Genomic DNA, 24,317 nt, shown 5'->3' on the forward strand with positions numbered 1-24,317 from the left:
ATAACAACAACAACAACGGACTCAGAAGGAAGATGGGGCAATCTACTTCCATAGTGATACTGCCTTGGAAACACAAGGAGGGGTCACTATGAGTCGTGTCCGACTCGACGGCACATAACAACAACAACAACAACAGACTATGAAAAGAAGCAATGTCCCCACCCACAAAATGGGTAGCCCTTAGTTCTACAAAGACAAGGACCAGTCTTAAAATGGGCAAAGGTAGAGCCTGACACTAGGGGAAAGCAGCTCTGGGGAGAAATGTGAAGTGACTCAAGGGTTTGGGGAAGATTGGAGGCTGTGAACACAGGCAGGAGGCTGGGTCTTCCAGAAACATCAGCAAATGTTCCCAGTGGTGACATGAGAATGAGGGTGGAAAATACTCAATTTTGAGTTGTTTGCTCTACTGTGATATAACCCCCCACGGTCCCCATCCTTTAAGAAATTCTGCTGCTCACACAAATGCCTTTTACAGGGAGGAATCAAGGAGGCTTCTTCATCTCTGTTCTCGTGGAGCTGAGATAGTTAAGAACACTCAAAGGAGACATGCAAGTACGCTTGGTGTTCTCTTCCCGTGCTCACTCCTCTCAGGGTCCACGACCTTCTTAACCAAACCAAAAACCAAACACACTGCCATCGAGTTGGACCTGACTCATAGTGACCCCTCCTTGGGTTTCCGAGGCAGTATTACTATGGATAGTAGATTGCCCAACCTTCCTTCTGAGGAGTGGCTAGTGGGTTTGAATCTCCAGCCTTCTGGTTAGCAGTCAAGTGACTTAGGCACTGCACTACCCCGACCTTCTTATTCTTTTTTTAATAACCACTCACTACACTCCCCTGCCTCAGGGCCTTTACACTTGCTGTTCCCTCAGCCTGAAATGATCTTGTTCCAGATATCCACGGGGTCATTCTTTCATCTTGTTCAGGTCTCTTGGGAGGCCTTTCCTGACCAGCCCATTTAAAATTGCAAGCTGCACATTGATTTTATTGATCTCTGCTTTATTGATTTTCTTAACACTTATCCCTTTCTAAGTTTTTTTTTTTTAATGTTTTTTACTTGTTTTGTGTATTGTCTTTCTTCCCCTCTAGAATGTAGGCTCCATGAGAAAAAGGATTTTTGCTTTTTTTTGTTCCTGATATAGCCCAGTGCCAGTAGGGAGTCTGGCATGTTGTAGGTAGTCAATACATATTGGTTGACTGAAGGAATGAATGTATGGAAAGTCCAGTAGAGACTTGCTAGAGTCAGAATTGTCATTAGGTGCTGTCGAGTTGATTTTTGACTCATGGCGACCCCATGTGACAGCAGAACTGCTCCATTGGCTTTCCTGGGCTGTCATCTTGATGGAGAGGAGCCCTCGTTGGCTCAGTGGTTAAGCACTCGGCTGCTAACCAAAGGATCAGTGGTTTGAACCCACCATTCAATCCACAGGAAAAGAATGGTTGTCTGATTCCATAAAGATTAAGCCTGGGAAATCCTATGGGGCAATCCTATTCTGTCCTCTGGTATTGCTGTAAGTTGGAACTGACTCACAGCAACAGGTTAATCTTTATAGAAACTCATCACCAGGTCTTTGTCCTGTGTTGCTGCTTGGTGAATTTAAATCACTAACCTTGAGATTAGCAGTCAAGCACTTAACCATTGTGCCACCAGATCCAAATTTAAAAAACATAAAACCCTCACTGCCATCGAATCAATTCTGACTCCTAATGACCAACATTGGGGTTCCAAGGCTGTAAATCTTTACAGAAGCAGACTGCCCCATCTTTCTTCCACAGAGCAGCCAGTGGGTTTGAACCACTGGCTTTTTGGTTAGCGGCCAAGTGCCTTAACCATTATACCACCAGAACGCCTTAGAGACAAAGTTAGCTTCCCACAATTTACAGATACTTTCTGGAGGGCATTGGACTTCCCTTAGGATGTGAGCTGGGGGCACAATTTTGAGTCAATTCTCAAAAGGACAGAGTATCCTCAGCTGACATCTGTTAGTAGTACGTTCACACACATTTCAGTTTGCTAGAGAAAGGAGTGTAGTTAGTTATAAAGCTGGTAATTGCATCTGACTCACGCCTATCTTATCTATCAGCTTCTTGGAACCACTTACTACTGATAGAGTGGACAAATTATGGTGGCACTTTAATTTTTCTGTAAGTTAATTTTTATGGAGGTGTCAAAATCTAGGTGTGCTCACAGGATTATGGCAAGTCCAAGATAGTCACACATTGTGTGGTAACTCATTCATTGAGAATTTCTGCCCTGCGTGACAAATCTAAACTCCTTGGGCAGGTAGCCTTCCCCAAAACCAAACTTTTTATTTTTTTTTTCCCCTCCCCTCTAAGTCTTCCATGTACCATTCTTCCTCTTGGGAAAACATTCTGGTCCCTGAGAGGCACAAATGGTTTGCACTTGACTACTAACCTAAAGATTGGGGGTTCAACCCACACCTGTGGCTTCCAGCCAAACAAAAGACAGGTATATGAGGTGAATATTTATACTAGGTAGATACACTCCTTGGAGAGAACAATCATGGGAGAATAGAAGGGCTGTGTATGCACAGGGAGACAGCTTAGGGGGCAGGAGTGCATGGAGGGAAGGACACAAGGAAGAGGTAACTATGGGGAGGAAGTGGGAGGGGGGCTGTTGCATTGTGGTAACAGAAGCAGTTACCACAGTGTCATGAGACAAAGTGTATGTGAACTTCTGTATGGAAAGTAAATTTGCTCTGTAAACTTTCACCCAAATCACAATAAATAAATAAAATAAATAAAAGCTGAGGGTTCAAATCCACCCTAGTAGCATTACAGAAGAAAGGCCTGGAGATCTGCTTCCATAAAGATTACAGCCGAGAATACTTACAGACTCCAGAGACATTGCCAGTGCCTGGACATTCCTGCCAGCCCCAGCCAAGGCCCTAGACTTCAGAGGAAAGCCCTCCGCACTGTTGTGCCCTATTCAAATTCCTCACCCAAAGAATCTGAGATATAATAAATAAATAGAGATATTTTATATCTCTAACAGACAATGAGTTCTACTGTGTAACACATGAGGACATGAGGTTGCCCTAAGTCTGACTCTATGGCAACAAGTTATCTGCTGATGAACTCCATTGTTGCTGCTCTTTTCCAGGCAACATTCTGATTTTATGAGAACTCAGGTTCTCATAAAACCATACTACTCTTACTCCTTGTGGTTGGGCATGGCTCATGGCACTTCTGCCTGGAGGCAGGCACATGACCCAGGCCTGGCCAATCAGAATATTCTTCTCTCCTTAACTCCAGCGATTGGGTCACTGAAGGTACCTGATCCAAGTTGATCCAGTGAGCATCAGCTCTGAGACTTTTGGTTGAATTAGTGAGACAGAGGCTGAGTCTCTTTCTGCCTCCATTGCCGAAGTCATAGAATGAAAGCCTCAAGCTACCCGCACACCATTAGGGGAGAGCCTGCCTGAGAATGAAGCCCCCAGAGAGGGAGAGTCAAGGAATTATTTACCTGAAGCAGCTCTACCCTGGGACTGTCAAGTTGCAGTGGTAGTAAATGCCCATTTCTACCTGTATCCCTGGGTAGTACAAATGGTTAACCTACTCAGCTGCTAACCCCAAAATTAAGAGGTTCAAGTCCACCCAGACACACCTTGGAAGAAAGGCCTGGCCATCTACTTCCAAAAAAAAAAAAAAAATCAACCACTGGAAAATCCTATGGAACACAGTTGTACTCAACACACATGGGGTTGCCATGAGTTAGACCCGACTTGAGAGCCACTGTGTGTGACTGGATTTGTAATGACAGAATTCGGACTGGTGTCTATCCTTTGAGACCATCTCCATTATCATCTTCCCTATGAAATGTATACAATCCTTACCACAAGCGTCATTCTCTCATCAGGATACCCCTTGGTGCTTGCACTATCCATTCTGGGCTGTACTTCTGTCCGCCTGTCCTGCCTACCCCCAGCTGAGGAACATACATATGGGCAGGGACTGTGGGTGATTCATCTTTTCCTGTAACCCACAGCAGTGGGCCAGGCTGCGTGGACCTTTAGTAGACACTCGATGGAAGGGCAAGTTCAAAGGGCAGCTACCAGTCACTCTTGCTCTCCCTGCTCAGGGAGAGGGCCCTGCATCCTTCCTTCTGGGAACAAGGTAGACTTGTGTAATACAAGGCCCCTGGTTGCTTTCTGGAGTCCCTAGATGGCACACATTGTTAAGTTCTGGGCTTTTAGCCAAAAGGCTGGCAATTTGAATTCACCCAGAGAGGCTTTGGAAGAAAGGCCTGTCCATCTACTTCTAAAAAACCAGTCATTGAAAACCCTTTGGAGCACAGTTCTACTCTGATAACACATGGGATTGCCATGAAACATAACTGACTCAATGGCAACTTGTTTGGTTGCCTCTGGGGCCCTCTCCCTTTCTTAATATCCACGAGGACACCGATGTTGGCAAACACATATTGCTTTATTTAGTGTTTCTCTGGATTGCAGATATGTCAGCAGTGTGCCAAGACCCCCAGGAGGGCACAGAGGCAGCTGGAGAGCCCCCACACCTTCTGGGGCAGAAACAGCAGAAAGAGGTGATGCCCCTGCAGCTCCTCCCAAGGCCAGCCCATCCCTCAGGTGCCCAGTCCAAGGAGGGGGTATGGGGCCAATCGAGGCCTTATGTCCTTGAATTGGGGCCAAAGCGCGTGGGCAGGGTTGTCATCCTAAGGCATGGACTCAGGCAGAGGTGCTCCTCCACCTGGTGGCCCCCAAGGCTGATTGCTGGTCAGGGAGCCAGATGCACACTTCAAACATGACCCATGTTCTATGGGGCTCCCTGGCCTTGGGAGAGGCAGTGAGGTGTGCTGAGGCCAGGGCTGCAGTACTGGTTTGCCCCAACCTACAGTATGGCCATGGGCAAGTCCCTTCCCCTCTTTGGTCCTGGGTCTCCTGCTCTCTAACACCAGGGACCTGGATTAGAAGATCTCTCTGAGTCTTCCAAATTCTATGATCTAAGATATCTTTTCCCACTCCAGGACCTCCCCAGGCTAGGATGGAAATATTAACAGGGCATCCTTAAGGCAGGAAGAAGGGGGGCAGGCAAGGGTGGTCTCAGCCCCCAGGGGTAGGTCGGAGTAGGATGCAGGTAGGCAGACAGAAAGATGGACAAGGTGCCAAGGGGTATGAGGAAGAGAGGGTGGCCTGGGCAGGGAAGAGGGCACCAGAGCCCAGCCCCTCTCATCTCTCAGCTACATATCCCTGCCCTACTGGAGTCAGGGAGAACACATCCAGTGTGTCTTGGGATGGGAAAATGTCTTTTTTAAAAAATAGTTTTCTATAAAGCATCAAAAAATCTCAGAGAAAACCTCAGCAAAAGTTCCCTTCTCTCAAATATTTGGCATCAGCGGTAGGGCTGGCATGGATTGCTCTGGCCCTGGCTTTCCTATTGCTGTGGCCCGGCCTGGCCCACTCCTGGGGTAGCTCCCTGGAACCCTGCTTCCCCCTAAGAGAGGGCCAAGCAGGAGGCAAGAGTTTGCAGGTGGGCTTTAAGGTGTCCCTGGGTCGCTGTCTGGAAGCTTGAGTCTTTGGTAACTGGGTAGGAGAGGAGGGGATAAGCAAAGCACAGGGGGCTGGTAGAGGGTCCAGTGGGTACCTTCATCACCGAGAGTTCAGCCGTGGGGCCACCTAGGGGGTAGAGAGAGAAGCCCAGGCAGTGAGCAGGAAGTAGACAGAAGGTGCTCAACACCTGTACTCACAGGTTAGATGCATGTAGCAGGGGCCTGGGGGCCTGGTGGCCTTGATCCTGGGATGCTCTGTCTAACCAGAGTGGGCCCCTGCTCCCACTCAGCATCCTCTCCATCACTCTGGATCTTCCTCACCTCCCCATACTGCCATCTTTATGACATTCTGGACCCTAGAGACCAAATGCCCCCTTTTCTAGTCCTTGTGGGATGCAGTGGGATGAAGGGGTCAGTGTGTGGAGTTCTCTGGATTGAGACCCACGGGTGAGGTGCCAAGGAAGGCCATCTGAGGCTCCACCCCAGCCCTGACACTACTGATGGCCTACTAGGCATCACTCACCACAGCCAGGTGCCCGTTCTTGGCCTTGGTGATGAGCAGCTCTGAGCCGGGTGTGAAGTCAATGATGCCATCCCTGCCAGGGCCCCCTGCAAATGTGATGCTGGAGGGAAGGCAGCATGTGAGGACTTCTCAGAGGGACAGAGCCTCCAGGGCGGCCCCTGCCCCGTTCCCATGTGCACACACGGACCACTCACAGCCTCTACTCGCCTCACCTGCCCTGGTTGATGTTGATGTTGTTCACACGGTCGGCGCTGAGGGCCATCTTGGTCAGTGTCTCAATCACGTGGTCACTCTGTAGCACCACATCCCCCTGGAGCGCCCAAATTTATGTGCGTAGGGGAGTTAGGCCCCGCCCAGAGCTAGAGGAGTACCCCATCCCTGCCCTGCTTCTCAATCCCCAAAAGGGCACCTTCTGCTTATTGTCCTCACGCTGCACATGAAGCACAAAGAGGCTGTCACTCAGGCTGCTGACGGAGATCCCTGAGAGGGGAGGGCAGAGGTCAGGGTTCAAAGGTCAAAGCTGGGCCCTCCCTTCACAGCCCTGAACTCTGACTTACCGGTCAGGTTGGCATAATCGATCCTCTGCTTGACTTTGGCATCCTCCACAATGACCACAGCGTTGGGCGTGAGCAGCAGCTGCCGGGAGCGAGGCTTGTAGCCCTTGCGGTCATATTTCACTACAGGCACAGCATACTGGGAACAGAGAGCAGTGTGAGGGCAGAGGAGGGGCTGAGGGGCCTCCGGGGACAACCTCCTTCCCTTCTGCCCATGCCCTGATCCCCCATCTAGTCTCTCGGCACCAGAACCGTGCTGGGCTGAGGGCTGCAGGCAGGTCTCACCTGGATGGGCTCAGAGCCTAGGGCTTGCAGCACTTTGGAGCTGATCTCATCTGCACCTGCAACAGATGGAGGAAATGGAGTTGAGGGGAGGAGAGAGTCCTGGGAGGATGAGGAGGGTCTGAGCACTGGAAAGTCACAGGCTCACCAAGCCGTGTGCTGATGAAGAGCCTGGGGACACTCTGGGGGTAATTATCCTTCTTGCCCTTGAAGATCTCACTGGCCACTGCCTTCTGCTGCAGCTGAGGAGATAAGCCAGGAAGGTAGGGTAAGCAGGGGTGGGGACCATCAAGAGGGGACAGGCTCAGCCTCCGGAACCAAGAGGCTTCTTTCATCCTTTCTGGCCCCAAGGCCAAGAGGGTGAGTGCTGCCACCAACTCTCCTGTTTGGCCCTCCTCTTCCTTACCCCCTACTCCTACCAACCAAGGCCAAGAGCATCCCAGAGGGATCATAATGGCCCAAATTTTGGGATGATTCCCCACTATATTAGACCCTAGGGCCCTCAAGATTTAACTGTAGCCTGGGATCTTGAATCTAGCTGGCTGTCAGCTAATACTCAAGACTGCAGATGCTCTGAGCTGGACGAGTCCTTTAACATTATCCAATGTCAGGTTAACAAATACATGGCACATTAGCCCCTGCTATCTGTCCCTGTAACCATGGCAGGCATTACCAATTGATCATGGCACTGCAAAGATGCAGCCTCAGAGGCCTTTTCAACACAGGGCTGTGGGCAGCCTCAATCAATCAGGTGGAGCTGGCCCACAAGATGAACTCTATTTGCAACCCCAAAACCCACTCTAGCCTCCACTTCAGAATTGAGGCCAAGGAAGGGCTAGGATCTATCTGCGGTTACAGGGCACCTCAGGGGTGAAGTGCTCCCCCAGCCTAGCACTCTTTATGTGATGCCCACAGCTCCCCTGACCCACTCCTCAGTCCACATCTGCCTCCTGGCTCTCCTTACCTGCTGCTTCCACTCAGGGCTGATACTCCGGCAGTATTTCCACACCATGTTCTTCAAGCACAACTCCCGTAGAAGCTCTGAGGCCTATGGGGAAGAACAAGATTAGGGCACCTAGGCAGCTTGGCTCCCTTCCCTCTGAGATGTCAGACATTTTCCCCAATACCAATCCTTTGCTGGACAACCCTCCTATTCCTAAGTCATTCCTCTCAAAAGAATTCATTCTTCATTGCCCAGTTGCAGTCCCCCTCTTTCAGGAAGCCCTCCCTGACTGCTCCTGGGGCCACACATGGTTATCAGGGCCCCACAACGAGCGCTTTGGTAGTACCTAATTCAGCAGGGGCAGCCTACAGACCTCACGCAGGGCGGGTGGGGGCGTGGGCCAGGAGGTGTCCAGGACGTTCCTGGGCAACTGCCGCCGGAGGTTGAGCAAGAAAGAGGTGCGCACGTGGTCCAGGAAGAAGGCATTCTCAGGGCAACGGGGAGCGTGGCGCAGGATGAAGCCATGGATGAGCCTGGGGTTGAGGCCCAACAGGTGGGGGTAAGAAGTCTGGCAAAGGAACCCTAACACACCCTGCTCTGCAGCCCCTGATGGTGCCCCAGTGCTCACCGCCGGATTGTCTCTGCCGCCCACTTCCTCTTGGCTGCCTTCCTCCGTCCCAGTGTTCCACGCCACCATGACTGGATGCAGATGGCTACAGAGACCACAGATGGCTAACCTCTATCCCTTCACCATAGCAGCCCACCCTAACCCTACATCCTGCCCCTCTGGAAGACCCCTGGGTCCCCGAACCTGAATGCTTCACTCGAAGGAATTTCTGTCGCCAGTGAAAGCCCCTCCAGGCGGCCTGGATCTTTGTGGCTGTGGTTGAGAAAGAAAGTGAATTGGCCAGAGCTCAGGGGAACCCAGCCAGACCCTGTCGGAGTTCAGAGGGAAGCATGAATGTGGGAGGGACTAAAGGAGCCAGTGAGCGAGAGGATAAATAAGGGTGAGTAAATGAAAGTGAGGAGGGGGAGCGGATGCACGTGGGGTATGTTCAGAGTTTACATCCAGGGTGCAGGGCAGACAGCAGGTCTGAAGAGCTGCTATGGAATGTGGGGGAGCTGAATTTCCTGGAGGAGCTCCAATGCAGTGACCCCATCCCTGCTCTCTAGAATAACCACAATGGGGTAGGAAGGGTGGGTCCCTATCTCACCTAGGCTCTGCCGCCGGACCTCCAGGGCATCCTCTGTGGCAAACAAGGTCTTTGGGAAGCGGATGAAGATCTTGGTCCTGGGAGGGCAGCAGAGGTCAGCCCTTGGTTGCCCCTCCATACACCCACCCACCCATGGCATGGACATCACTCACCGGCCCATCTTATATTCCTCTGGTTTGTAACCAAGGTGCCTGACCAGCACAGCCACCCCATCCTGGGGCCGCCCTGCCCATGTGGGCCACGTCTCTGGGCACAGCGACTTGTACCTGGAGATAGGAAGACACAGGAATGCACCCTACTCCCAGCCCCAGATAGCGTTCTTCTCCGGGGGCCCAAACCAGCTTTCCCTGGACACCTGCTAGGTGTAGGCACTGACTTGTTCACAACCCACAAAAAGCCTGGGAGACTGTTCCATTTTAAATATGAGGAAACTGAGGTTATATTATCTGCCAGAAACCATGGGACTGGAAGGTGTCAGAGCTGGAATTCGCACCTGAAGAGTCCCCAGACTTCTAACTTGGATTCACCACAAAACTCTATTTTCTCCGGGCTCCTTGGAAACTCTATTCTCCTCGCAGGTCTGTGACCTCTGCCTCTGGGGATAGGCACATGGACGCATGCCTCAGGTGCTCTGTGAGGGCATGGCTCGCATGGCTTGCTGCTCATTCTTTAGGTTGACCTCAGGCATGTAAAATGGCGGGCTCCACAGCCCAGAGCTTCAGTGTCCTCATCTCTAAAATGGAGCTGAGAACCCCTGTTCTCCCCTATGGAACCTAGGAGGCGCCAATGGGGCTAGCTAGCCTAACCCCTTCCCACCCACCTCCCTGCCTGGGAGCCAGGACCTGCCCCACCTCTGCAGGAAAGCCTCGTATTTGCGACGATAAGCAAAGCCGGCTCTGCGTACACGTAGGTTCTCCATCAGCCCCAGATACTTCACCTGGTGGCGGATCAGGACCTCGTCAAAGCGGCCTGTGGGGTGGGGTGGGTAAAGTGGTGGTCAGTGGCCTGGCACTGACAGTGTCCCCTGCAGGAGAGACCTCCTTGCCCCAACCCACAGGCCCCAAGACAGGAAGTGCCTACTGGGCTGTTTGGCATCATTGGGCTTGATGCAGCGAATGTAGGCGGGCTCCTTGGACTTCAGAATCTCCACCAGCTGTAGGAGGCTCATCTTGAACTGGGTGGCAACCTGGTGAATCAAGGGCGGATGGAAGGTTGGCCAGAGCTGTGGGCGGCCCCTGCAGCGGCCCCTCCCTGTGGCAGAGCAGCACCATTGCCACAACTGCCCCGCCCCTTGCTCGGGGCTCTCCCTCACAGTAAAGGAAGGAGCTGATTTTATCCCCTATCACTCAGGCTGGGTTAGAGACCTTGGCTTAGGAACCTTATTCCACACCCTAGAAATCCTGCTCAGGCCTCTCCAAATCTCTTTTTAGCAACTACCCTTTTTCTAGGACTTCAAGGCTACATCCCTAAACAATGTGTGCCGCCCTTAGACACTCAAACCAGCATCTGTGAATACTGCTCTGCAGGACCTTTAGGGATCTCAGGACTGTGAAGAAAGCAGACTCCTCAGTAAAGACTCTCAATCCACTGTGGTCCCACAGATAACAGGGGTGCATCCCAGGGAGTCAGGGTGCATCAAGGAAGAGTAATTATTCCAGTCTGTGTGATGGGGAACATCAGGAAAGGCCTTCTGAAGGAAATGAGTTCTCAGCTGAGATTTAAAGGATGAGTAGGAGACAGCCAGTAGGAAGAGAGGAGACAGGCAGAGAGACACCCCAAGTGCACAAGCAATGTTAAGGATGCAGGCAGGGCTAGAGGCAGAATCCTGGCAGGACTCAGGAGTCACATGAGGGAGCTTGAGGGATGTAGGAGGCCACTGAGGAGCGTGGAGTGAGGGATTGTCAGGGTCAGACAAATGTTTTACTGTATCGCTACAGCACACAGGTAGAAAATGGGCAGGTAGGGGCAGATGGGAAGCTGGGAGACCAGGAAGGAGGCTGGCTGGCTCAGGCGAGAGATAACAAGGATTGAACTGCACCAGTGGTTATGGAGAAGGGACCAAAGGTAGAAGCTGAGGAGGATTCAGGCAATAGAAAATCGTGAGGGGGGTGGAGGAGTGAAGTCAGGGATGGTGCCCAGGTTTCTGGCCTAGGAAACCGAGGGGAGAGTGATCCCTGTCCTTGAGTTACAGACACAGAAGGAGCAGCACTAGGGGTCTAGGCAACCAAGAGCCCAATATAGATCAGAGGAGTATGAGGCATCCAGGGGTCACTTGGGGGAGATGACTAGACACACGGATCTGTGGCTTTCTGGAAGGTCCTGGGCAGGAGTGGGTGTGCAGGTGTCCTCAATGAAGCTGGGAGGATGAGGGTGCTCAGGGAGGGCCGAGGGAAAAGCAGCACAGGGCAGGGTCCCCAGGAGCCAGAACACAGGAAACACGCTGCCTCCATGACTCCCTCCCAAACACGTCTCAGCCCGAAGCACTCGAGTCTACCTCTTACTTAACTTCTCTCCTACCAGAGCTGACCTGGCTGTTCTCTTGCTAACCCCAACAGCCACACCTCTGTCCTCAGATCACAGAGCTCTCCCGGTAACGGGCACCACTGGCCACCTCTGCTGTTCCTCACCCTCTGCTGAATGACGCGGCTCTCTTACCTAGCTCCTGGCCTTTTTGGGACTCTGTGTGTGCCTACATTGATTGGCCCGTTGCTGCCTACAATGCCCTCCATTTGGCATGCACCGAAAAACCCAAAGCAAACCCAACCCATTGCTGTCGAGTTGATTCCAATTCAGAGAGGCCCTAGAGGACAGAGCAGTGCTGCCCTATAGGGTTTCCAAGGCTGTAAACCTTCACAGCAGCAGACTGTTACCAAGGCTCCTGACACGTGCTTACTTATCTCTAAATTATCTCAAATGTCTCCTCCTCCAGGAAGCCTGCCCTGACCCCCTTGCCTCTTCCTCTCCACAGTTGGTCAGCTGTTCTCTTTCCTAAGTTTCCAAAGCACACTGTGCACATTTGTGTGAGAGCACTTATTCATTCCTGTATCCGTGGTGCCTAGCAATGCCTGCAGCAGACGTCTGCTGAGTGGGTGAATGTACACAAGTACACACACAGCGACAAGTGTACATAACAGATGTTCACACAGAGGGAGGCATACACCCATGGTGCCTACACAGAGGCAGATGCACACATGTGGTAGAGATAGGAGCACACACGGAGATAGGGGTACACGCGTGGGTACCACACAAAGACAGGTGAGCATGTGCGAGCACCCACATAGGCAAACGTGCAACAGGCACAGATGCATCCACACGCAGTCTCACACAGACACACAGTGTACACACAGGCACTAACAAACACACAAACTCATGAGCACACTGCCAAACCCCAGGCTCATGCACACACTCATCTTTACGCCCACACACGCCCCTCCGGTCCTACAGCTCCACACCGTCTCTGGTCGCTTCTTGTCAATGAGCTCACTCCGGTCGAAGCACTGGCTCATGATGGGATTCTTCGAGCTGCACATGGTCTGTGAGGGCAAAGGCAGGCATCAGGGAGCAGAGAGGCAAGGGACAAATTCCTGGAGCAGAGGTACACACATAGGGGTGTGGGCTCTCCCATCCAGACTTGCCAGCCTTTCCCAGGCCTCCTCACCTCCTTCAGGTTTCGGAACAGAAGGTCATTGTTTTTATCCAGGAACCCTGGGAGATGAGAGCAGATGTGAGGAGAGGGAGCACCCCTGCCTTGCCCCCTGTGGGGACCCGGCCCCAGGATCCTCACCAGTCACATTGTAGGTCACCTCCCCAGCATAGTGGAGAAGGCGGAACTCGCCACGGTCCAGAGATTTCCTGGTCCGCTGGTCAGCCAACTTGTGCCTGGGGGTGGCAGAGAGAGGAAGCTACAGATTGCTGGCCTGAGCCAGGCCCCTGCCTACTAAGAAGACTTCAAGAGCAGCACCCAGTCATCCAATAAGGAGCAGGCATGCCCCAGGGCCGTCCACCTCCAACTGTGCTGTTAGAAGGGGCTCAGGGAGGCCAATGGCCTCACCCAGGGTCACACAGCATCTGGGTGGGACTTAGGCCTCCAGACTGCCAGGGCACACTGGGTGAGAGCTACTTTCTTTGTCTTCACCTGTAGTATGACTCTGCTCAGAAGGCTAAAAAAAGCCAAAACCAAACTCACTGCCATTGAGTCGGATCCAACTCATAGCGATCCCTCCTTGGGTTTCCAAGGCAGTATCACTACGGAAGTAGATTGCCTACTCTTCCTTCCGAGTAGTGACTGGTGGGTTTGAACTGCCAGCCTTCTGGTTAGCAGTCAAATGCCTTAAGCACTATGCCACCAGAGCTCCCACTCAGAAGGCTAAGAGCTGCTCAATGCATTTAAAAAAAGAACCTTCTCCCTTCAACATGTTGACATCCCTTAGCCCATTTTCTACTTTTAAGAACTATTCTAAGAACTAACCAGGCATAAGGAGTAAAAGCACAAAGATGTCTGTAGCAGCCTTATTATCCTGGCAGAACCCTAGAGGCTGTCCAGGGGCCCCAAAAGCTGGGTGATGGTGGTGGCACACCGTGGGTTAAGAGACCACGCAGCCACTGCAGGAAGTGTTTTGAGGAAATTTTTATGTTTGATGATAATACAGGAAGATACTCAGGATATAACATTATCCCAAGCCTTATACACAATAAGTTCTCTATGGAAAAAAAAAAAAAATGTATAGAAAAAGACAGGAAGGAAATGCCTCAAATTGTTAACAGTGATGACCTCTGGGTGACAGGATTACAAGTGACTTGTGCATGCAGTTCAACTTCTCTCTAATGAGCAGAGCTATTTTTATAGTCAGAAATAAGTTTTTAATATATTATTAAGCCAAGAAAATATTCAGGGCTTTGCTATCAGAAAGCCCTGGGAATGAGTCCCAGCTCTCCAACTTACGAGACGTGTGATAACCTTGGAAAAGTGACTTCCCCTCACTGAGCCTCAGTAAAAGAGAGCCAATGCCAGGGCACCTCCTTAAAGAGGTGCTGTAGGTCAGAGGAGATATGGACAAAATATGCAGCTCAGAGCTGGGACAGAGGTACTTGTTTCTGTTTCTGTTTTCCCCACCCACATTTTAGGGATTCTGTAAATAAAATGCAATTTCCAAGTAAGGAAGTTAAAAAAGAATCTTAATGAGTTTCAATCTCAAAAAAGCATAAGGAGGAAGCCATGTTGCTAACTTCTTTCTCTGCAGGCGAAGCTTGTCCTTACTTAGCACTTGCCCTGGTTATCTCCTTGTGGCTGATGTTTTATGATTCGGTAGTCATTTTTGACTCTCTGGGGTCTCCTGACTTCCATAGGCCTGTAGGGATGGTATGTGCATGGGCCTGTGTGTAGGGGGCTTGGGAGGACCCAGCCTTCCAGAGGCTCTGCCCCAAGAAGCCTTCACCCCGGCAGCCCCACTCACGTCAGGAAGTGTGGATGGTGCTTGATGGTTTCTTCCAGCTTCTCCAGGAAGGTCAGATCCGTGGCCTCCCCAGGGCGTAAGCATTCCTCATCCTGAGGGGTGGGGGACAGGGTGAGAGAAGTGTCGGGAGAGGGGCTGTGGAGCACAACGTACAGAGCACAGACACAGGGGTTAAGGGCAGCCCCTAGGAAGTCCCTGTCAGAATGCATATTGACTACACTTTCTACCCACAGCCCTGTCCCGTCCTGCTCAGGCCCGAGTTCTAGCCCTGTGGACGGGTCTGGAGAGAAAGGGGAAGGGGTAGTGTCCTCCCTTCAGCCCTCTACATGAGGTCTTGGAGCAGCAGAGGACTCACCAAAATGGAGATGATGCCCTTAAACTTCTCTTCCACCAGGTCACAGATGATTTTGTTGTTGAAATACTGAACAGGCTCCCACTGAGGGGGCAAAGGGCAGGAAGGCATTATCGTGAGGTCCCAGGATCCTCTCCCCGGAAGACCCTGGTGCCTGGGCTTCCCGGGGCTCATATACTCACCGCAATACCCTCAGCCTCATATTCTTCCTGTTCTGACTTGAGAGTGAGCTCAATGAAGAGCTGCTGCAGCTTTTCGTTGCAATAATTGATGCAGAATTGTTCAAAGCTGGGAGGGAAACAGAAGGCTCACAGTAGCTCAAGGGGGACACAGGACCACGAGCAAGGGAAAGACAGGACAGGACCCCTAAGCAACAAAGTAAGAGATATACAGCAGGACTGAGGGTGGCTGGGGAGTCATCGGGCCGTAACGAGAGAGGCAGGGATTCAGGATCGGGAGAGAAGAGGAGGAACAGGTTGCCCAGGAGGGGATTCAAGAACAGGGAGAGGTTTGCACTGACCTGTTGTGCTGGAACACCTCAAAGCCATAAATGTCCAGAAGCCCAAGGACTGTGGTGCTCCGCCAGCTGGGGCTCTCAGCATCCTAGGGCCAGTCATTCAATGGAGAGCATGGGTCCGATATTTACAGACCTCCAGCTCCCAGTTCTCATTCTCCCTAGACCCACTTTCCCTGCTACCTTGGAAGCAGCCTGAGTTGAGCCCTCACCTTGGAAGCCAGCGACCTGTTGATTTTCCCAACCAGCCAGGTAAAAGTGCGACTGTATATAGCCTTGGAAAGAGCGTCTCGTGCATAGGCAGCCTGTTCCAGGTTCAATGGGCTCAGGAGCTGCAGGTGTAGGGCAAGGCAGGGAGATGAATACTCAGACCCCTTCCCATCCTACTTCCCCTTCAGGATCAGGCAGAAGACCAGGAAACAATGACCACCTGGTCTCCCCACTCTCAGCGACCCTAGGGGTTAAGGGTGTGTCGGAAGAGGACACAGCTGCCACTCCAGAGAGAAGGTGGTATAGGGACAAGAGGCCTCATTCCTGCAGGGGAGTCTTCGTTGCAACGTGTCACTCTTCCCATGCGACTTCCACCACCTCATTGTGCCTCTCTGAGCCAAGATCACTATTAGTTGCTATGGAGTCAGCCCCCAACTCATGGTGACCTCATGTACAAGGAAATGAAACGTTGCCCAGTCCTGCACATCCCCATCGTTGGTTGCCTAGAGTATTCACTGGCTGATTTGTGGGAGCAGATTGCCAGGCCTTTCCTCCTAGTGCCCCAAAACCTGTTCAGCATCATTGCAACACACAAGCATCCCTGACAGGTGAGTGGTAGCTATGTTTGAGGTGTACTGGCCAGGAATGGAACCTGGGTCTCCTGCATGGAAGGTGAGAATCCTACCACTGAGCCATCACCGCCCTTGAACCAACAGACAGCACCTGCCTTAGATCCCGCCAACATGGTTGAGAGGACCAGCTGGCCAGACCAAGGGAAGGAGGAGAGGTGTTAAGGGCTGCCTTGGAACACCTGCATGTCTCCCTCCCACATGCCTCCTGAGCCTGAGACAAAGGCTCAACCTCACCTCTTCTCCCTTGGCGATAATCTTCCTGTGTGTCAGGGCTTCCCGCAACGTCGAGCCTTCCACACCAAGGAGCTGCCAAGGGTGGGAGGGTGGGCATGGTGAGGGGGCACTCCCTGCTTGTCCCCTCTGCTCCTCCCCTCACCCTCTGCCCACTCCACTCACCCTGGTCAGATACTTGAGCTGGTTCTCAGTGGTGACCTGGGCATTGCTCTCCTCATCGGCAGCAAAGTGGGTGTTACCTAAATGCAGGACGCTGGCAACGATGCTCAGCAGGTCCTAGGGGAGAGGGCAAGGGGCAGGTGGGGGCTCCAGAAGGGGCACAGGGTGCCTAGTGGACAGATGGACGGAGCATGGAACAGCGTCTGAGAGAAGTCTATAAACAGATATGGGTCTATAAATGAATAAGGTGACTGTCAGGGAAAGGGAGGGTGCTGGCAGAAGACCTCACCTCCACTTCATCCTCTGTGAAGTCGATGACCGTCAGAGCCTTCCTGACGACCTTCCAGTCACTCTTGTCATTGATGGAGGAGACTTTTGCACATTGGCCCTGGAAGAAGGGCACAGCTGGGTGTCAGCCCCCGCACTGTGCCCTCTGGGTAGCACCTGCCCTGCCTGCCAGCCACTCACCTTCACCAGGTACAGGTAGCTCTGAGGGTTCCGCTCCAAGCCCAGCCTGCGTAGCATCTCCTCCTCACCCCCCTCGAGCAGCTGGTAGAAGATGTGGAAGTTCCTCTCCCCATGATTCTGGTGTACCACTCGGGACTTCTCCAGGAGGTAACTGAGGATGTGGCCCCCGACGGGGGCACCCTGTGGGCAGGGGAGGGCACAGGGACCTGTCAGGGGCACTAGGGAATAGGGCCCATTTTCTCCTGCTGGGCTCTAATTCCAGCTCTGCCACTAGCTACATGGGTTTAGGTAGAGGTTTAGGCTCTCTGACCTCAGTTTCTACACCCAAGAAATGGGGAGACTGCACCCCACGTAAAAGAGTTGTCATAGAGACATGGTGTACCTGGGCAGCTTCACTTGGATGCTTGAAGGGCATCTCAAACTCACAGGCCAACAACTGAACTCCTAATCTCCCCCTCCTCAAACTAGCTTTTCCCAGTATGTTTCCCTCTTGGTCAATGGCAACTCCACCCAGTCCAAGAAGTTTGCAGTCATTCAAGAAGCCTCACACACCCCATGTCTAATCAGACAGCAAATCCTGCTGGCTTAACTTCCAAAACACATTCCAGAATTCAACCACTGATCTGTTGGGATCACCTCCACTGCCACTATGCAAGTCCCAGCCACCATCATCTGCCATCTAGATTGTTACATCAGCTTCCTAACCAGTTTCCCTGCTTCTGTCCTGCTCCCCTACAGTCTATGCTCAACATACGAGCCAGAAGGATCCTTTAAGAAGGGAAGTTCAAATCTCTGTTCAAATTCCTCCAATGGCCCCTCCTCCCTCAGGGTATATATCAAGGTTCTCACGAAGACCCAGGTCCTCCACCATCTAGTCTCCCTCTCTCATCTCTGACCACCTGCCTATTCCTCCATCCCTTGCTCTCTTCTCAGGCCACTCTGGCTTCCTTTCTGTTCCTTGAACATACTGAACACACTCCTATCTGAGGGCTTTATGGAATGGTGATTCCCCCTGCCTGGACTCCCTCCCCTAGGTACCTGCACAGTTTGCTCCCCTGCTCTATCCACCTTCTGTAAAATTGCAACTGCCCCACCTTTCACATGCCCCTCTATTCCCTTACTTCATTTTTCTCTTTTGCTGTGACTCTTGTCATCTACTATTTTTTCTGTTTATTCTGTATCTCCCTCAGGAATACCTAGACATAGAATCCCTGGAGACAGAGATTTTTGTATATTTTGTTTCACATGGAACAGTGCCTAGCACATAGTAGGAGCTTAATAAATACTTGCCAGTGCCAAGGACCTGGCCTGTGAATGGGAACCCCCCTTTCCCCTGACACACTCAATTACCTTGAAGTCAAACTGCACATCCATGTACTTCCCAAACCGGCTGGAGTTATCATTCCGTAGGGTCTTGGCATTTCCAAAGGCCTAGAAGCGGGTGGGGGTATGAGGGATGCCTGGCATTACCCCTCTGCCCTCCCACTTAGTTGACACAGTGTCACCACCGCCCGCCCCCCCGCACCTCCAGCACAGGGTTGCTCTGTAGCAGCCGGTCGCGCACAGCGCCCCCCCGCTCAGGGGCTGGGCAGGTCTCCGCATAGAACTGCAGCAGCCTCTTGGTGGCCTCTGTCTTGCCTGCTCCGCTCTCCCCAGAGATCATCACTGCCTGGTCTCGGCGCTCTGTGCGCAGAGCCCGGTACACGGTGTCGGCCACTGCGAACCTGGGGTCAGAAGCTCGTCAGGGGATTCAGGATGTGGGGGCATCAAGTGGTTGCAAGCGGTGGAGGGGTCCCTCAGGTGAGATTAGGGGGCCACTCCCATATCTGGCTGTAGACTTGTGGGTGGGAGTTGGGGTGGACCCTTGAGGATGGGGCCTAAAGGGGCCCTTGTGGGTGTGTTCAAGGGGATCTGTCAGTTGAAGATGGGGGGTTGCTTTCAGAGGGAAGACTGAGGAGCGTGTTCAAGAGGACAGCTATCGGAAGTCACTCCAGTAGAGGCTGGGATCACTTATTGGTATGACCGAGGGGTTCCTCACACGTGTAGTCAGAGAGCCACTAAGGTTAGGGGGCCGTACCCAGGTAGAGTTCAGAGATAAGTCATAGATGTGAGTTGAGGTGGAAACTGGTGATGTTCCTCCCCAATGCAGCTAAGAGATTTAACTCAGGTTGGGGTTAGGGGTCATTCTAGAAAAGGATTATGGAATTCCTCCAGATAAGAATAGTGATTCATTCCCAGCAGGAGGTCGGGGATCATTTCACAAGGAGGGTTGCGGTGGGATCACTCTCCGATAGAGATGGGGGGGTCACTCACAGGTGCGGGGGCACTTCATAGAAGCTGACACCACGGTAACGCTCCATATGCTGCCGGCTATAGATCTGTAGGTCCCGGTAGGGGTTGACAGAGACCAGGACGGGGCCAATGTAGGTCTGGGGGAATGGGAGAAGAGGGTCATACATTCCTCCCAGACGTTCTGGTACTTCCCTTCTCCCTCATCCCTGTATCTGTGCCCCCCCAGCTCTCCAGCCATCTCCCCGTTTTGGCCTCACGTAAATGAGGTTCTCCCGGAACCGCCGCCGCAGGTTCTCGATGAAGGCTGCTTCACTGGTAAAGTTCTCCAGCAGCACAAAATCCTGTACCCCCACCCGGTCACGGGCAGTCAGTGCACTCTCCATGGTCACTCGCACCCCGTCACTGCCCAGGGCCTGCAGGGAATGGGAGAGGGTAAGAGCCAGCCAAAGGCTAAGCCACTTCTTTCCCTCCACCCTGGCCTGCGGGGCCGAGAAGGGAAACCCAGGGCACACAGACACAGGGGGCCTGCTGACGCAGGACACACACACAGAGCACCTAGGACATGGAGTGAGACAGGTACACAGGGCCTGGGCCACAGAACACCAGACAGAGGAAACAATGAACACAGGACACACCAAGGAGGCCATGTGGGGCACGTGAGACCCAGACACAGGACACCTGGAGCACAGAGGACGGGGAAGCAGGACCACTGAACCCAAGAAGGTGCTGGTTTTTGTGTGCAGAGAGGGGTCAAGAGAATCCTGGGAATAATGCTCTGTGACCTTGGGCAAAAGCCCTCCTTTCTGGATGCCCTTCTCCCTAACCAGAAGGCGGGAGTTAGACCAGGTGATCACAGGTCCCTTAGCTCTGGGCTACTTGTGACAAGTGCTTTGGAAGACAAGCAGTTCAGAATAAGTCTGCAGGCAGGGTGGGGCTATGTCTCCCACCCCTGCCCCCACCAGTCTCCATGGAAAAAGCCTCAAGGACAAAACAAGAGACCACCTCCAGGCCACAGAGGGATTTCCCCTGAAGGCCACACACCTCAGCTGGGCTCAACATTTCCCAAAAGGGGGTGGCCCTCCCTCCCACCGCCGGGGCCACTCCCTCCTCTCCAGCTGCTGGACTCCCCAGCATGCTCCACTGAGAGTTTCCAGAGGCCTCAAGGGGATTGGGTTTTCACCACAGAAAGTCCAGCTGCCTCTGCTAGCGCCAGGCAGAGATGGGGGGAATACAGGTTCAGCAAGGCCCCCACCCCACCCCTGGGGGGGCTCACATTTCTCTACAAAGACGGCCTAGGGGGATTAGGAAATTGAGGGCAGATCAAGAGTGTCAAAGGTCAGAGAAGAGCAAGGTGTTGCTGGGTGCTGGAGACCCCAAGGAGCCTCTCGGTTTCCTCTGACCCCATATGGCCCCGATCTTTGGCCCAGGGGCCTGCGGCTCCCAGGCCTACGTTTCACCTCTCCCCACTCTAGTCTTGCCCCAAGCTGGTGCCAAATCTGGCCGCAGTCCCCGCCCACTTGCTCTCCCGGTGAGGGGTCGCCAGGCGCCCAGCCGCCCCCGGGAGTGGCTTTCCCCTTCTGGGTCCGAGCACCCCACAGCACTCCCCGCTCTGCCTCCTCCCTGCAACTTTCCGGGACGTTTTTCCACCCGAAATTCCTGGGCCGCGCCCGCTTCCTGGCGGGGCCGAGGCGGCGCCTCGAGGTAGGGAGGGACGCCCGGGACCCCTGCACAGCCCGCCACCTAGCTCACCGACGCCCGGTAGCGCATCCTGCCGAGTCGGCCTGGCGCCCGGCTCCGCTGTCCGTGCTCTCGGGCCCGGGCTCGGCGGCGGCGGCGGCGGCGTCAGCGAGGGCGGGGCCGGCCCGCCCCCCCGCACCGCCCCCTCCGCGGGCCCCAGAAGCGCGGGATTCCCCTGCGTTCCCCCACTTCACCCCGGGCTCCGACTCCCGGGTCCCTCTCCAGGTGGTGGGGGTGGGGTGGGGGCTAAGGTGGACCGGGGCACGCGGCTGGGGGTGGGGGCGGAGGCGGGGCTCTGGCCGGGCGGGGGCTCCGCCTGAGTCAGGTTTTCCAGGAGGAACGACGTTGGTTCCAGGGTGCGGCCCGGAACCCCGGCGGCTGCCGCGTCTATACGGACCCGGAACTGACTTCCGGGCTTATGTGCACTATGCAGCGGGGCCGGGCTCGAGAGGAGGGCTGAGGCCCGTGAGTCTCTGAAGAAGCGAGATTCCCCTCCCCCTTTCCCCCCCAACCTCGGGTCCCGGGAAAAGTTAAAAATAGAACGAAATGTCCAAATACGGCCGGCGTGCCCAGGCGGGCGGAGCCTCCGTATGGGACACTGTCCTCCCCCACATCCACATCTGGGGAGCAGGTCCTGCGTCTTTAAACCTGGAGAAACTCTCTTTAGGTCTTTGCGTCAGCACTGAGCGAGCGCCCCCAAAAGGAGGTCGAAGGTCACAGGGCGTCCTTGGCCAGCGCGTCCCCTGACTCTATGGACATCTAAGTGTTCCATCTGGGAAATCCGTGTCCGACCTTTTTGGCATTTGAAGCCAAAATCTCTGCTTCCCCATCCCAGACTACCTAACTCGGGCCTATGTGCCCTAGGGGCCCCTCATCTCTCGCCCTTCTCTAGGGGTAGACTCCCTCTGGTCCCTTTGGATCACTCTACACTCTGGTAGCATAGTGCTTAAGGCACTTGACTGCTAACCAGAAGACTGGCGGTTCTAACCCACCGGCCACTCCTCGGAAGGAAGGCTGGGCTATCTACTTCTGTAGTAACAGCAAACACCTCCCCCAGGACGCCCTCCGTCTCTCCAAGCCAGTCCCCAGTCCCACTCCTAGTTGGGCCTTCAGGAGGCGCAGGCTCTCTTTAAGCCGTAAGAGCAAAGAAGGGCGAACTCTACCTCAGACCCCGCTGGTGGTGGGGAGGTGGTGGCTAGAGCTTGGAAAGGGCTTGGCTTTCTCTTACTACCAATATGACTGCCAGCAAGTCGCTTAACTTCTGAGCCTGTTTGTTCGTCCTTAGAATGAAGCTAATACCTGACCAAAAGGGTTGTTGGGAAGTCTAAGGTAAAGCACTAAGGAACTTCCCTGGCCCTCAATAAACACACTTCCCTCCGCGCCCTTCCTTCTCTCCAGCAGACATTCATTCCACACATGCTTGGGGCAGACCCACTATAACTGACAGATGCTGGGCCCGCCGGGGGAAAGCCCCTCAGACGTGTCTGCCAGTTATAAAGTGCTTTCAAGAGCCCTGGAGGCACCTCTCCCCACCTGACAGAAAAGAAAATTGAAGCGCAGAACGGCGGACACTGACTTGTTCTAGAGGAAAAATAGTAGGGCCAGGACCCTAAGCCCCACCATGCCCCATCCTCGGACTCTGCGGGCTCGGTGGGAAGGAAAGAGGCGGCTGCAGGTCCGGGCTGCGGCCTCGTGGGAAGGCTGATTTCCTCTAGAACAACAGCCCGGCGGGAGCCGTGGCCCGGGGGACCACGCAAGGGGGCGCCAGCTGGGAAAATGGGGTAACTGGAGGTGGCAAAGGGACTGGCTGCCGCTACGCTCAGCTGGGGGATGGGTGGGAGGGTCAACGCCGCCGGCGGTGGGCTCGGGGGGTGGGGGGTGTCCTCTGGGGTGCCCCCATGTTTGAAATGCAGAAGGGAGCGGCGAGGGGACCTAGCCTCCAACCCATCCAGCACTGAAGAGTGCATTAGAAAACTGTGAGGTAAAGTTGAGAGAGAGCCCTCACTAGGAGCACGGCACCCTCTCCTCCCTGGCTGTGGAAGGGGCCGGGGCACCACCTACTGCGGGTCGAGTGTCGCAGGGAATGGGGCTGGAGAGCTAGGCGGAGCTTCGTGGCTGCAGTGCCCGCCTGGCCCGCTGCCGAGTCAAGCGGCTGGAATGAGGGGAATCCGCGCGCGGAGGGGTCCAGCCCGCTACCCTCATCCCCACCCCGAGCTGCGCCGCCGCATTCCCGGGATGCCCATTCGCGCCCCCGCAGCCGCCGCCCGGCGGCGGAAGGAGGAGGAGACACAACCAGGAGGCGGGTCTGAGGGCCAGTTCAGCCCCCGCCTTGGCGACCTAGGCACCGCCCCGAGCCCCGGCCACGCCCACCAGCCCGTCCCGCCCCATTAGAGCTCAGCGCCGGCAACTGGAGTGTGGTAAACTCAGGGAGTGAAAGACCCGCAGCAAAGACTGCACACCAAGCTATTCTGCATTTTGTGCGCTTTCTCAGTCATTCACTTTAATGCCCCAGCCAGGCCACAAGGTCTGTATTATCTTCATTTAACAGACGGGGAAACTGAGGCTGGACAGATGAAGTGACTTGTTCGAGATCTCAGGGCTAGTAGAAGGAAGAGCGGGATTGGAATCCCCGGGAACCAAGAACACGTGGCTGCCCTGAGGAGGAGAGGCCGACCTAGTTCAGTGTCTTTCTCCTGACTTCCCAGCCTCGCAGTACGGATTTACAAGACTAGTCTGACTGCAGTGCCCAGAACGGGCCCCTATGAGTAGTGTGTAACTCTACTGACATGCAGGTTTTGGGAACAGCAGCCAGGGAGTAGGCCATGGTCTTTGGGGGCCCTAACATGGCCTTGGGCTCAGGAGCCGACTGGGGTAGGGCCATGGCTCCTGAGTGAGCTGGGACATATTTCTCAAGGCTATCATTGAGTCTCCTCCCACCTGAGGAAGTGTTTCCCAGAACCACAGCTGTGGGGCAGGCCCAGCATCCTTGGGTCATCCTGTGCCCTTTACCAGATGCCTCCAAGACTGACCCCTGGGGGAGTGGGTCAGGGGAGAGCAGGGGGCAGCCTCAATTTGTTCCCTAGCTCAGGGCCATGCACATCTGAAGCAGGTATTTTCAGGAACCCTGTTTTTGTTGTTATGTGCCGTCGAGTCGGCCCCGACTCATAGCGACCCCTCCTTGGGTTTCCGAGGCAGTATCACTACAGAAGTAGGATTGCCCAAC

At 53.9% G+C, this 24,317-nt stretch overlaps 1 protein-coding gene across 1 annotated transcript in view; it reads right to left on the reverse strand.

The window, feature by feature from the left end:
- Positions 1-5,627: 5,627 nt before the first annotated feature.
- MYO1C (myosin IC) overlaps positions 5,628-24,317 on the reverse strand; it is a 21,639-nt gene continuing 2,949 nt past the window's right edge. Inside the window, exons 2-32 of the mRNA XM_007937438.2 lie at positions 19,615-19,770; positions 19,379-19,494; positions 18,591-18,789; positions 18,416-18,496; positions 17,066-17,245; positions 16,887-16,985; positions 16,601-16,714; positions 16,439-16,510; positions 15,575-15,694; positions 15,369-15,451; positions 15,031-15,136; positions 14,852-14,932; positions 14,497-14,588; positions 12,828-12,922; positions 12,702-12,748; positions 12,496-12,576; positions 10,124-10,229; positions 9,895-10,012; positions 9,196-9,309; positions 9,044-9,120; positions 8,641-8,709; positions 8,458-8,542; positions 8,203-8,362; positions 7,851-7,934; positions 7,035-7,128; positions 6,890-6,945; positions 6,608-6,743; positions 6,460-6,530; positions 6,263-6,360; positions 6,051-6,150; positions 5,628-5,654 (exon numbers count right to left, since the gene is read on the reverse strand). Coding sequence (XP_007935629.1) covers positions 5,628-5,654; positions 6,051-6,150; positions 6,263-6,360; positions 6,460-6,530; positions 6,608-6,743; positions 6,890-6,945; positions 7,035-7,128; positions 7,851-7,934; positions 8,203-8,362; positions 8,458-8,542; positions 8,641-8,709; positions 9,044-9,120; positions 9,196-9,309; positions 9,895-10,012; positions 10,124-10,229; positions 12,496-12,576; positions 12,702-12,748; positions 12,828-12,922; positions 14,497-14,588; positions 14,852-14,932; positions 15,031-15,136; positions 15,369-15,451; positions 15,575-15,694; positions 16,439-16,510; positions 16,601-16,714; positions 16,887-16,985; positions 17,066-17,245; positions 18,416-18,496; positions 18,591-18,789; positions 19,379-19,494; positions 19,615-19,770 — 3,117 coding nt within the window. The remainder of the gene's footprint in view (positions 5,655-6,050; positions 6,151-6,262; positions 6,361-6,459; positions 6,531-6,607; positions 6,744-6,889; positions 6,946-7,034; positions 7,129-7,850; positions 7,935-8,202; positions 8,363-8,457; positions 8,543-8,640; positions 8,710-9,043; positions 9,121-9,195; positions 9,310-9,894; positions 10,013-10,123; positions 10,230-12,495; positions 12,577-12,701; positions 12,749-12,827; positions 12,923-14,496; positions 14,589-14,851; positions 14,933-15,030; positions 15,137-15,368; positions 15,452-15,574; positions 15,695-16,438; positions 16,511-16,600; positions 16,715-16,886; positions 16,986-17,065; positions 17,246-18,415; positions 18,497-18,590; positions 18,790-19,378; positions 19,495-19,614; positions 19,771-24,317) is intronic.

The sequence above is a fragment of the Orycteropus afer genome, unplaced genomic scaffold, assembly GCF_000298275.1.
Source record: "Orycteropus afer afer isolate SDZICR_OR568_19922 unplaced genomic scaffold, OryAfe1.0 scaffold00042, whole genome shotgun sequence".
NCBI classification, from domain to species: domain Eukaryota; kingdom Metazoa; phylum Chordata; class Mammalia; order Tubulidentata; family Orycteropodidae; genus Orycteropus; species Orycteropus afer.